Below are 13,253 nucleotides of genomic sequence, written 5' to 3'. Positions count from 1 at the left end.
CGCATGTCACACACACACACACACGCATGTCACACACACACACACGCATGTCATACACACACACACACACGTGTCACAGACACACACACAGAGGTGTCACACACACACACGCATGTCACACACACGCATGTCACACACACACACACGCATGTCACACACACACACACACACGCATGTCACACACACACACACACACGCATGTCACACACACACACGCATGTCACACACACACACGCATGTCACACACACACGCATGTCACACACACTCACGCATGTCACACACACTCACGCATGTCACACACACACACACACACACACACACACACACACACACACGTGTCACACACAGACACACACACACAGAGGTGTCACACACACACACACACACACACACACACAGAGGTGTCACACGTGTCACACACACACACGTGTCACACACATGCGCGTGTCACACACACACACACACACGCGCGTGTCACACACACACACACGTGTTTTACACACACACACACACACACACACACACACACACACACACACACACACACACACAGAGGTGTCACACACACACACACACACACACAGAGTTATCACACACACACACACACACACACACACACAAAGGTGTCACACACACACACACACACACACACACACACACATGTGTCACACACACACACACACACACACACACACACACACACACACACACACACGTGTCACACACACACAGAGTTGTCACACACACACACACACACACACACACACACACACACACACACACACACGTGTCACACACACACACACACACACACAGGTGTCACACACACACACACACACACACACACACACACACGTGTCACACACACACAGAGAGGTGTCACACACACACAGAGAGGTGTCACACACACACACAGAGAGGTGTCACACACACACAGAGAGGTGTCACACACACACAGAGAGGTGTCACACACACAGAGAGGTGTCACACACACACACACACACACACACACGTGTCACACACACACACACACACACACACACACACACACAGAGAGATGTCACACACACGCACACACAGAGGTGTCACACACACGCGCACACACACATACACGCAGAGGTGTCTCACACACACACACACACACACACACACACACACACGTGTCACACACACGTGTCACACACACACGTGTCACACACACACACACACACACACACGTGTCACACACACACGCATGTCACACACACACACACACACGCATGTCACACACACACGCATGTCACACACACACACACACACACACACACACACACACACACACACGTGTCACAGACACACACACAGAGGTGTCACACACACACACGCATGTCACACACACGCATGTCACACACACACACGCATGTCACACACACACACACGCATGTCACACACACACACACGCATGTCACACACACACACACACGCATGTCACACACACACACACGCATGTCACACACTCACGCATGTCACACACACTCACGCATGTCACACACACACACACACACACACACACACACACACACACACACACACACGTGTCACACACAGACACACACACACAGAGGTGTCACACACACACACACACACACACACACGTCTCACACACACACAGAGTTGTCACACACACACACACACACACACACAGGTGTCACACACACACACACACACACACACACAGGTGTCACACACACACACACACACACACACACACACACGTGTCACACACACACAGAGAGGTGTCACACACACACAGAGAGGTGTCACACACACACAGAGAGGTGTCACACACACACAGAGAGGTGTCACACACACAGAGAGGTGTCACACACACACACACACACACACACACACACACACACGTGTCTCACACACACACACACACACACACACACACACAGAGAGAGATGTCACACACACGCACACACAGAGGTGTCACACACACGCGCACACACACATACACGCAGAGGTGTCTCACACACACACACACACACACACACACACACACACACGTGTCACACACACGTGTCACACACACACGTGTCACACACACACACACACACACACACACACACACACACACGTGTCACACACACACGCATGTCACACACACACACACACACACGCATGTCACACACACACACACGCATGTCACACACACACACACACACACACACACACACACACACACGTGTCATAGACACACACACAGAGGTGTCACACACACACACACACACGCATGTCACACACACGCATGTCACACACACACACACGCATGTCACACACACACACACGCATGTCACACACACACACACGCATGTCACACACACACGCATGTCACACACACACACACGCATGTCACACACACACACACGCATGTCACACACACTCACGCATGTCACACACACTCACGCATGTCACACACACACACACACACACACACACACACACACACACACACACACACACGTGTCACACACAGACACACACACACAGAGGTGACACACACACACACACACGTGTCACACGTGTCACACACACACACGTGTCACACACATGCGCGTGTCACACACACACACACGCGCGTGTCACACACACACGCGCGTGTCACACACACACGCGCGTGTCACACACACACACACACACACACGCGTGTCACACACACACACACACGCGCGTGTCACACACACACACACACGTGTTACACACACACACACACACACACACACACACACACACACACACACACACACACACAGAGGTGTCACACACACACACACACAGAGTTGTCACACACACACACACACACACACACACACACACAAAGGTGTCACACACACACACACACACACACACACACACACACACACACACACACACACACACACACACACACACACACACACACACGTGTCACACACACACAGAGTTGTCACACACACACGTGTCACACACACACACACACACACACACACACACACACACACACACACACACACACACGTGTCACACACACACAGAGTTGTCACACACACACACACACACACACACACACACACACACACACACACACACACACACGTGTCACACACACACACGTGTCACACACACGTGTCACACACACACACACACACACACACACACACAGAGAGGTGTCACACACACACAGAGAGGTGTCACACACACACAGAGAGGTGTCACACACACACAGAGAGGTGTCACACACACACAGAGAGGTGTCACACACACACACACAGAATTAGCCCCATCGTCTCTGAGTAACCTTATTGTCAACCTTCTTGCTAACACTTCTAGGTTAAGCAGTGGCCAACCAGATCTGAAATGCTGCTTGCTTCACCAAAAACTGCAGGTACATTTGTTTTTATTATATTTGAGGTTTTTTTTAATTGTTTTTATTAAATGTTGCTGTTGCATCAACTATGTTCTACGACAGGGGCACTCAACTCCAATCCTCAACACCCCCCAACAGGTCATGTTTCAAGGATATCCCTGCTTCAGCACAGGTGGCTCAATCAGAGGCTCAGTCGAAGGCTGAGCCTCTGATTGAGCCACCTGTGCTGATGCTGGGACTGATGAGGCACTTGTGCTGAAGCTGGGATAGCCTTAAAACCTGACTTGTTGGGGGGGAGGGGGGGTGTTAAGGACTGGAGTTGAGCCCCCTGCTCTATAGCAGCATGTGTGTGTGTGTGTGTGTGTGCGTGTGTGCGTGTGTGCGTGCGTGTGTGCGTGCGTGCGTGCGTGCGTGTGTGTGTTGTAATTCAGGGCAGAGATTGATGTTGGTAAACGTATTAATCAGCACAATCGTATCTTCTGGTTCCTCACTCTTTTTTCCAGATGTTAAACTGCTGCATTGAAAGAAAGAAGGCCAGAGACGAGGGGCGAAAGGGGAACGTGGCAGCCTGCGCTAGCGATGCCTCATTAAGTAGGACAGCAGGGGATGCCGGGAGCACTGGGGACAGTGCTAAGAGCAAATACGAGGTGGGCAAATCCTGGGAGTCGTGGAGCGACAGCGAAGAAGAGTTTTTTGAGTGTCACAGTGACTCGGACGAACTCAAAGAGAGCGGACAAGAGAGTGTAGGGGAAGCGTTGCCGAAACAGGACACCAAGGAGGCGCCTTTGCTTAAACCTGAAGGGCGATTACATCAGTCTGGGAACCTGACTTTGCTGCACGTGGGGGAACCTCTCTACATTCCAGTCACACAGGTAAGGAGACCGTTGCTCATTCTTAGTTTCCGGAATACTAAAAGTTGTTTTAATCCCTTGGTTTCCCATGAGGCAGCCACCACGGCATGAGCTCTGGCACTCGGGACTTCACGACTTTGAAGCTTGTTTTTCTACGGGCGACGCCGTTGTGCGCTCCTCTGGAGCGTGGAACGCAATCTGGTAGGCTCCGAGGTCACTGAGGATTGACCATGTGATTGCGAAAGTGGCGAAGGAACTGTGGCACTCTGGTGCCGTGGCCTCTTCGGCATGCAGAGAGTTAATGGTAACGCCATACGCTGGCTTTTAATGTGAGTCCCATACGATTTGGCGCAGAATTCCAACGTAAAAGATCGTAAGCAATCCAAGCCGTGTTTTGGGGTTTTTTTCGTATTTTTTTTTTTATGCAGGATTGAAGCAGGGGGTGTCCGGAGCCGGACCTAGGGTTGGGCGATATCCGTATTCTCACCGCGATAACAATATTAAGAAATGTATCATGATAACGCTATATCGCGATACATTCGTTAAAATAAGCCTGAAAATGTTCTAGTAAAATCTAAATTAAAAATGTGCTCTCAAAGTAAATACATTTTCTTTAGATTTACTAGAACAAAGAGACTTTCATTCCCAAACCCTTTCCAGGTCAAGCGCGTCACCTTTTCTCACCTACACTGCTCACATATCGCCCTCATCCATCCACCCCTCACCACTCTCACTCGAGAGAGAGGGGGAGGGGCAGAGACAGCACAGCGACAGCTTCAAAGTTGCTCTCACTGCACCGGCATCCCGAAATATCGTGATAACAGGTAATCTCCCATATTGGCACACTGGGAAATTCTGTTATCACGATGTTTTGGTAAATCTCCTAACCCTAGATGAAATCCCATTGATTTCAACTCCGGGGACCCCCTGCTCTCTGAGATACCTCCGTATAGGGTGTCGTATCACGGCAAAGTTTAAAGCTCCAAAGTTTAAAGTGTCACGCAGGCCAATAGGAAGTCACAATTGATGCCACGGCTTCTTATTGGCCCGCAGGGTGCGGCAGCTTTGAAACTCCGCCGTTACGTGAACCCTGTAAGCTGATCAGAGCGGCTACCAGCACCCCATATGTCTGTATCTCCTGAAGCAGGGGTCCCCGGAACTGAAATTAATGGGATTCAGCTCCGGAAATCCCCTGCTACAATCCTATGTTGATGAAAAAAAAAAACAAGTTGTTAAAAAAAATGGCATGCTTGTATTGCCTCTTTAAGCTGTTGAATTGCAGATAATTTAGTGGTTATATATGACTTGATCTTGCATGATTTAGTTGGTAAAATATTTTATGAAATTAGCCCATTTTCTGAATGGATAGGAGAATTGCCAATCTTCTGACGTTCTTACTTGTTCTACAAATCTACAAAGCATTTCTCATTATCCTTCCCTGTGACTCGTATGCTTCAGTTTGGCCCAAGTCTTTGATAACCGCGCTAATGGCAGTGATAGTTCTAAGTGCCGTTTAATCTTGCCCATGGTTCTGCCATTTACAAAACATGTATTCAGGAGACGAACATTAGATCTATAAAATAAAACATTCTTCCTGTGGAAGACATCCCATCGTGTCTTTGGAGAGACAGAATTGATGTTTTTTGTTACTGACATGAAATTCCGAGATTAAAAGTTTCTTTTTTTCCTCTCTGCTTTTGTGCCTTTTATCTTGTGCATTAAAGGGAAGCCTCTAATAGTTATCAGACAATGCGACACCTTTATTTCAAATGTTGGTGGCCATTGAGGAATTTCCACTAGCTGCTTCATTAGCTTCTAATGGATCAGTCCTAAGAATTGCAACGTCTTTCTTTTCTCCGTTCTGTATCTTATCCCAGAGAACATAGGGGGGGTCAGTGTTTTATTCCTGGTATTGGCCATTTTAGGTTTAAATGTGTCTTGTTGTAATATCTATTTTATCAGCTCTTCAATCAGTCAGAAAGAAGCAGCAGTGTTAACATTCAGGTGTTCTTTCAGTGCACTGCATTTCTCTTGAAGTCACACCACTGCTGTAGTGTTAAGCTGCAGGTTTCACATGATTAGAAGCCACGAGTGGATGATCCAGATCAGGGGGTGCTCAACTCCACTCCTCAAGCCACCCCAACAGGTCAGGTTTTCAGGATATCCCTGCTTCAGCACAGGTGGCTCAATCGGAGGCTCACTAAGCCGCTGAACCACCTGTGCTAAAGCTGGGATAACCTGAAAACCTGACCTGTTGGTGGGGTTTATGGACACTGGAGTTGACCACCCCTGATTAAGATAAAGCTAGGCTGTTCTGCAGCCATTCTATGTACCTTTTGACTTACTCGAACGTGTTTCGATGCATGAACAAAATCTGTCTGCCTACAACTTCGCTCAAAGCCACAGCAGAGGTAAAAATGACCAACTTCAAGCAATACTGTACATTGTCAGAAGTTTTTACTAATGTCATATCTCAACATTTCAAGGCTTTTAAATGATTTGAACCATCGGGCTAAAACATTTGTGGTCGGCTCAACCTAATTGCAGGGGTAGACAAAAATGAGGAGCCAGCGTTTCGTTGGGCGGAGGGGGGGGGGGGGGATCGGTCTGTGTGTGTCAGCGGCTCTCTGTGTGTGTCAGTGGGCACATGTGACAGACCCACACAGACACTCACACCCAGGCACACACTCACGCAGTCCCAGCGTGGATGTTGTTGGGGGGGCTCTGTGACAAGTCATTTTAGGGAATTTCAGGTGGCGCCAGTGATTTTTCCATCTCTCCTAGTGGGACCGCAGAATCTAGTCTAAACACGAACATTAAGGTAGGAGAATTATTTTTTAATATTGTGTTGGCTACAAACTGTTTTTACATAAAGCTTCCAAATTCCCCAGTTAGCACGTTTGTAGGAAAGCACAGAAAGTGCATACAAATGTAATAAGCCCAAATCACTGAAACGGGTTACTTTTAACCCCTTTGCTGCCAGATGGCCAAAGTAACACAAATTAGATTTGGGAGCAGCTCACTTTGTCTATTTGCAGTATGTTGGTGGCTCAATAAACCTGCCCAGATTGAGCCGTCCAGCAACATAGAAGTTTTAGTTTCAATTCCTGCAAACTTGAGTTTACCTGAGGGTTTAATAGTATCTGTTTCTCTGCAGCTCACCAGGAACAACCATGTTTTCTGTGCGTTGGGGACTAGCACCTGGCTTTTGTAGCAAAACCTTTGCGAGATGTAATCAGTCCCCATTTAAAATGTATTCGGAACGGCATACATTTCCCCTGCCATTTACTGCAAAGCATCCCAGTGTCCTGCTGTGTCATTCTTGATTTCTGCCCTCTGCAGTTCTTGCTGTCTATTGAAATTTCCATTTCTTGTTCCTTATCTGCACTGCCCTGCTGCTTTGCACACAGTACTGATTTGGTTTTCTCAGCTTTGCTTGCCTGTCCTAATGATTATATCATTTATAGATAGATATAGATATCTAGATACTATATAGATTCTTGGAGATATAAAACCTAACTGCTCCTTCTCTGTTGCACATGGCTTGTGCTGATTATCAAGGTGTCGTCATTTGAAGCTGCAGTACCAGCGGCCCTGAACATAGGGGTTTTTCACCTCCTAAAGAATAGTTACAGTATCCATAAAGTAATTCTGTATTTTTTTATTTTTCCCTGTACATATCGTGCTCCAGGAATCCTAGACAGAAGGTCCAATATGCTCCCTTGCAGCCATCCAATATTGCTATTAAGATTTTGTGCTGCTATGACATGGAAGGTGTAGATTCTTCCAAGAGAAATAGAGGATACGATATTATCAGATGTATAACGACACACTGATTGCATTTATTGTCTTTATTTGCTAAAACCCAGTAGCTATTAGGGCTCATTAGCAGCTATTCACTGAACAAGTGCTAAAGGTCAATGCGGGTAGTGAATGGCACCATTAAATAGCATACATTCTTCTAATATTAAATGGTCACTCCTATGTTGCTGCTGCACTTGACGTAATGTAGTTCAGTAGGGGATTCAGAGTTGTGCACTTGGCATGTTGATTGCAAGTTTCCTTTGTCATGATGATGGATCCGATCCGGATTAAATTTGAATAGACTTTAATTAATTTTGTGTCTTTGCAAGATATTAGAATATTGTCAGAATTATGGATAAATACGAAGAAATAGTCACACAGAGAGGATACATCATTATTACATTTTTCATAGTCAACACTTCTTTCTATATAACATGGTACTGTCCGCTTTCATTTACTAAGCCAGGCGTTGGTTCTGTTTAGCAGAGTTCTAGTGGCTGCATTAGTCGTGGGGAAGTATAGGTTAGTTACAAGCTGAAATACCTTTTAATGGACCAAATTGCAGTTCTGCAGAACTGTAAATATTATGTACCAGCGTTTAAAACCTCACAGATCTCTTCTTGGGTACAGATTACGTTTCCAAAAGGCAGTATAAGTGATCTACATCTACAAAGAATTTAATTGTTTACCAACAGGTACCACAACCTTCAATTTAGCAGCACCTTTTTAGGCTTCTATGAACTATCATGTTTAGTGGCATCTCAGATAAAACAACTCGTGCAAATGCACCAATAAATAGAAAAGGCTATTTTAAAAAGATATATATATATATATAAGCGCAATGTATGTATGTTTTCTATCAATATTCATGTAGGGCTGGTCCGTGCACAGCTTGGAAGCCACAAATTGGCTTTCAACGCACGTGATGGAGAAGCCTTTTCTAGTCTTGTCATCTCTTTATAAAAAATGTCATCTAATATTCGTTTATCAAAATGCAGCTTTTTCCCTGCTATGAATGAAATTATTTTTTAGAGCATTAGTGCACATGAAGAACCCAACACTGAATATGAATTCGATTACCATCTGCATCAACCGGCTCTCAGTGTTTGTATTGTGTTCACTGTTTGCAACAGTAATGCAAAATATACGGAGCTCCATGGTCCAGACCACACTGTCTCCAGAAACAAGAACCCCTCTGTTCCAGTTCCATAGTCCCTGCCCTTGGTACATAATCGACTTTATTCCCGACCCTGATTCTGCGCTCGATTATTTCCAATCGAGTCCGCAAATCGGGAGCCACGCTCAGCCCGCGTTATAAGCAGATTCGCGTTGTAGCGGATCGCGCTACAACGGGGCTGAGCTGTATTATTTCTAAGGCCTCGTCCAGGGTTCTGGCGGGCTTGCTGAGGCGCGCTGAGGCTCAGGGAAAGCGGGTTCTTTCCCTGGCCTTAGACAGCGCACCGTCAAGGGGCGGGGCGGGCCAGTGACGTCACGGAGCTGGTTCGCCCTCATTGGGCGCTCACGTGACCGGCCCTGTGCTCCGGCAAGCGCGTGATTTTAAAAATTACCTAAGACCTACGCTTCTGCGCTCTTGCGGAAGCGTAGGCGAGCCCTTACTAAAGCCGCTCTCATTTCGGCAGTAGGGGCTCACAGGTAAGTGCAAGCGCCCCTCAGAACAGGCTCAGCGCGTAAGCGCTGACCATGCCCGAGGCCTAACTGTGCATGCAATGTCTTGTGTATAATGTATATCCTGTTCACTTATGTAACTATGTATTTGTAACCATGTATTATTTGTCATATTAACTCTGCCCAAGACATACTTGGAAATGAGAGGTAACTCTCAATGTATTGCTTCCTGGTAATACATTTTATTAATAAATAAATAATCGTTATTATGCTACTCACACTAGAGCAGGAGCGGCCTACTCCATGCCTCAAGGGCCACCAACAGGTCAGGTTTTAAGGATATCCCTGCTTCAACACAGGTGGTTCAGAGTTTTCTCCTAAAGCACAAATATTAACACTGCATTCCCAGTTCTACTTGGTTTATTTTAGAAGGAATGCAGGAATAACTAATCAGCAGAAAACATCTTGGGAGGAGGAGTGGCTCAGTGAGTAAAGACACTGACTGGCACTAAGTTTGAAGCAGGGGAAGCTGGTTCAATTCCTGGTGTCCTCTCCTTGTGACCTTGGGCAAGTCACTCTGTCTCCCTGTGCCTCAGGCACCAAAAACATAGTGTAAGCTCCACAGGGCAAGGACTGTGCCTGCAAAATGTCTCTGTAAAGCGTTACGTAAAACTAGCAGCGCTATACAAGAACATGCTATTATTATTATTGTTCAACAACTGCAAACTGCACCATGAATATTAAGGAAGCAATGGAAGTGCGTTTTTTTTGATTTACATAAGATTGAAGCAGTCGGTCTCCGGAGCTGAACCCCATCAATTTCAGCTCTGGGGACCCCTGCTTCAAGAGATGATTGCCGCCGAAGGGGTAGAGGGGTAGGGGTGGGGGGTTTGAACATACTGTACAGTAACTGTGAGGGGGGGAGAGAAGAGGGTACGGTCAGAGGGTTGCAAAACACATGGGAAGAGTGTTGGGGTGCAGAGATGGTGTTTAGGTTAAGTCATATCCTCTTTCAATCTTGTTAATAGGGATTCTCCATCAATAGCTCGCCGCTCAATTGGTTTGGGTTTTGGCCTCTTTATTTGATTCTTCGTGGTATGAGAAGGGTTGTCTTATCAAATGTTGAGTGAATATGTTTCTCTAACCATGGTCCCCATATCCTCGTAAATGAATCAGTAGTATCGTTGAGCCATGCCGTGAGTTTTTCCCAAGCTTAATACATTCCATATATTCTCTCCAATGAGGATAGTTTAGGAAGGCTACCTACGGAGAGTGAAGCACCTAGTAACCTAAAGTTGCACTGATGAGGTTAACCACATCGACCCATAGTTTTTGAATTGCTGGGCATTGCCACCAAATGTGTTACATGGTGCCTGTCTGGTTATAACCCCAGAAGCAGTGGGGAGGGTGCTGCTTATTGTATTTAGATACAACCTATAAAGCAATGTATAGCTATTTTCTTGCATCTGTGTGTTGATGGATATTCTGGAAATATCTGACCTCTCCTGCAGCTCTAATTGTTCACCTATGTCCTCCCCCCATTTTCTTATGTGGAGTCGTTCAATGTCTCTTGTGGAAGGGGGTAGGGCAGGATCAAGTGACCCGATTAGGCCTTTTTCCAATGGGTTTGACCTGCATGATCTCTTGAATTGTGTACTCTGCTGAGGTGTTCGTATGCTATACTGACTATTGAGGAAATGTCTAATTTGTGCATTAGACTCACTGTCTGGTATATGAGACGCTTCAGCCATGCAAATGATTTAATCCTAGAGTCTATCAATGGGCCTTGAGCTCTGGTAAACTTGTTTTTAGTATACCACCTAAATTGCTTAAATCTGTGTTTCCTAATATTGGTAGCATGCTAGAGTAGCTGCCTGTTAAGCCTCTATCTAGGCCTACTGGATTTTCAGAGAGTGAGCTATTGTTGTTAAGGTCTGATTTAATGTTAGTCTAGATTTTCATTGTAACCACATTATTGATGTTGTTTCCAATGGGTTTGAATAGTCATTTTTTATCTCCACCCACCGGATGGAGGTGCATGGGGGAGTGCCAGGCCGCAAGCTGTGCTATCTGAGCAGCATGATAATAGTTTTGGGGACAGAGCACAACCACCCCTCCCTCAGCTCTTTTTTTGGGTCTGGTAGATGTATGCTTGATATAGTGTTGTAAAGGAGTTGGTAATCTTAACCCCTAGATATGTAATTTTACTTTACTGCCAAGTTTGAAGTAAAAAATGTGAGGTTGTTAATGTGTGTTTCAGGAGGTGAATTTATATTTAGAGCCTCTGATTTACTGATATTTACTTTGAAGCCTGAGAGAGCCTCAGTGTTCCAGGGTTGTTTGGTAGAGCGATTAATGGTCTCATGAGGGTTAACATTATATCGTACGCAAATAAACGGAGTTTGTACTCGGCTTTACCTATCCTAACCCCTGTGACATCCAGGATGTTGCAGATCATAGCTGCAATTGGTTCTATAGTGAGTGAAGAGCAGCGGGGAGAGCGGGCAGCCTTGCCTAGTTCCATTTTTTTTTTGTAACATTTTGTTTTATGGGTAATTGCTCTGATATTTGTCCAGCATTCTTAATAAAGGCCCTAGGGGATCTGTATAGCAGTCTAATCCAGTTGATAGTCTCCTCTGAGTCCAAATGCCATTAGTGTGGTAAAAAGTCCAGTCCACCCTATTGCACACTTTTTCTATGTACAGGGAGAGTAGCATTGTCTGGGTGTTGGATGTTTTAGCTGCCTCTATATTACGTACAATCGTCCTGATATTGTCTGTTTTTAGAGAATTTTTATGTCCACATTGATCAGTGAAATTGGACGATAATTTTTGCAATCGAGTGGGTCTCTACCTGGCTTATGTATCAGTTAGATGGAGGCTACTCACATTTCTCTAAGGATTTCCCCATCTTTCAGGAAATTATTAAAGAGATTGGTTAATTTGGAAGCCAGCTGTTTACTGAACTTTTTATAATATGCTCCAGATAAGCCACCTGGGCCCGGAGACTTTGATCCCTTAAGGGACTTGATTGTTAGTTCTACTTTGTGGAAAGGTAATGGGTTGATTAAGGATTCTTGTTCTCGAGTGGTGATTTGAGGTAGGTTATAACTCTTAAGGAAATCCACTAATTGTGTTGCTGTCTCTGTTATGTTTAACCTTTTTTATCATATAGACCGCTACAGCATTCCTGGAACTCGCTCATGATTTCTTTATGCTTCTGCGTGTTGACTCCCGATTTTTGTTTATGGATATAATTTGGTTTTGTGTGTACTGTGCTCTGAGTCTTCTAGCTAACATTGGATTAGGAATTTTTTGGTAACATTTTTGGGAGGACCATCTTGGCGCCCTTTCAGCTTGTTTAATGAGGAGGAGGTTCCGTTAGTTTTTTATACTTTGGATTTTTGTGGTTAGGTCAGGGGAGGAGTCTTTTTTTAATTTTTTATTATTTAATTTTTCCTGTGCCTCTAGCTCCTCAGTGAGCCTTTGTATTCTGTGAAGTCTGGTTTTTTTATTCCCTCTATGTGCAGCTATTTTAATCAATGTGCCCTGAATAAATGATTGACATGTTTCCCATCTTGCCC

The 13,253-nt window shown here is 45.5% G+C and overlaps 1 protein-coding gene across 3 annotated transcripts in view; it reads left to right on the top strand.

Annotated features, from left to right (window-relative positions):
* Positions 1 to 13,253, top strand: part of RAB3GAP1 (RAB3 GTPase activating protein catalytic subunit 1) — a 71,264-nt gene that overhangs the window by 40,781 nt on the left and 17,230 nt on the right. For all 3 annotated transcript variants that reach the window (XM_075609526.1, XM_075609525.1, XM_075609527.1), the window contains exons 16-17: positions 3,353 to 3,407; positions 3,893 to 4,261. In XM_075609526.1, coding sequence (XP_075465641.1) covers positions 3,353 to 3,407; positions 3,893 to 4,261 — 424 coding nt within the window. The remainder of the gene's footprint in view (positions 1 to 3,352; positions 3,408 to 3,892; positions 4,262 to 13,253) is intronic.

The sequence above is a fragment of the Ascaphus truei genome, chromosome 7 (genome assembly GCF_040206685.1).
Source record: "Ascaphus truei isolate aAscTru1 chromosome 7, aAscTru1.hap1, whole genome shotgun sequence".
Lineage (NCBI taxonomy): Eukaryota > Metazoa > Chordata > Amphibia > Anura > Ascaphidae > Ascaphus > Ascaphus truei.
Note: the sequence above shows the minus strand (reverse complement) of the source record. Positions and strands in the feature narration are given on the sequence as shown.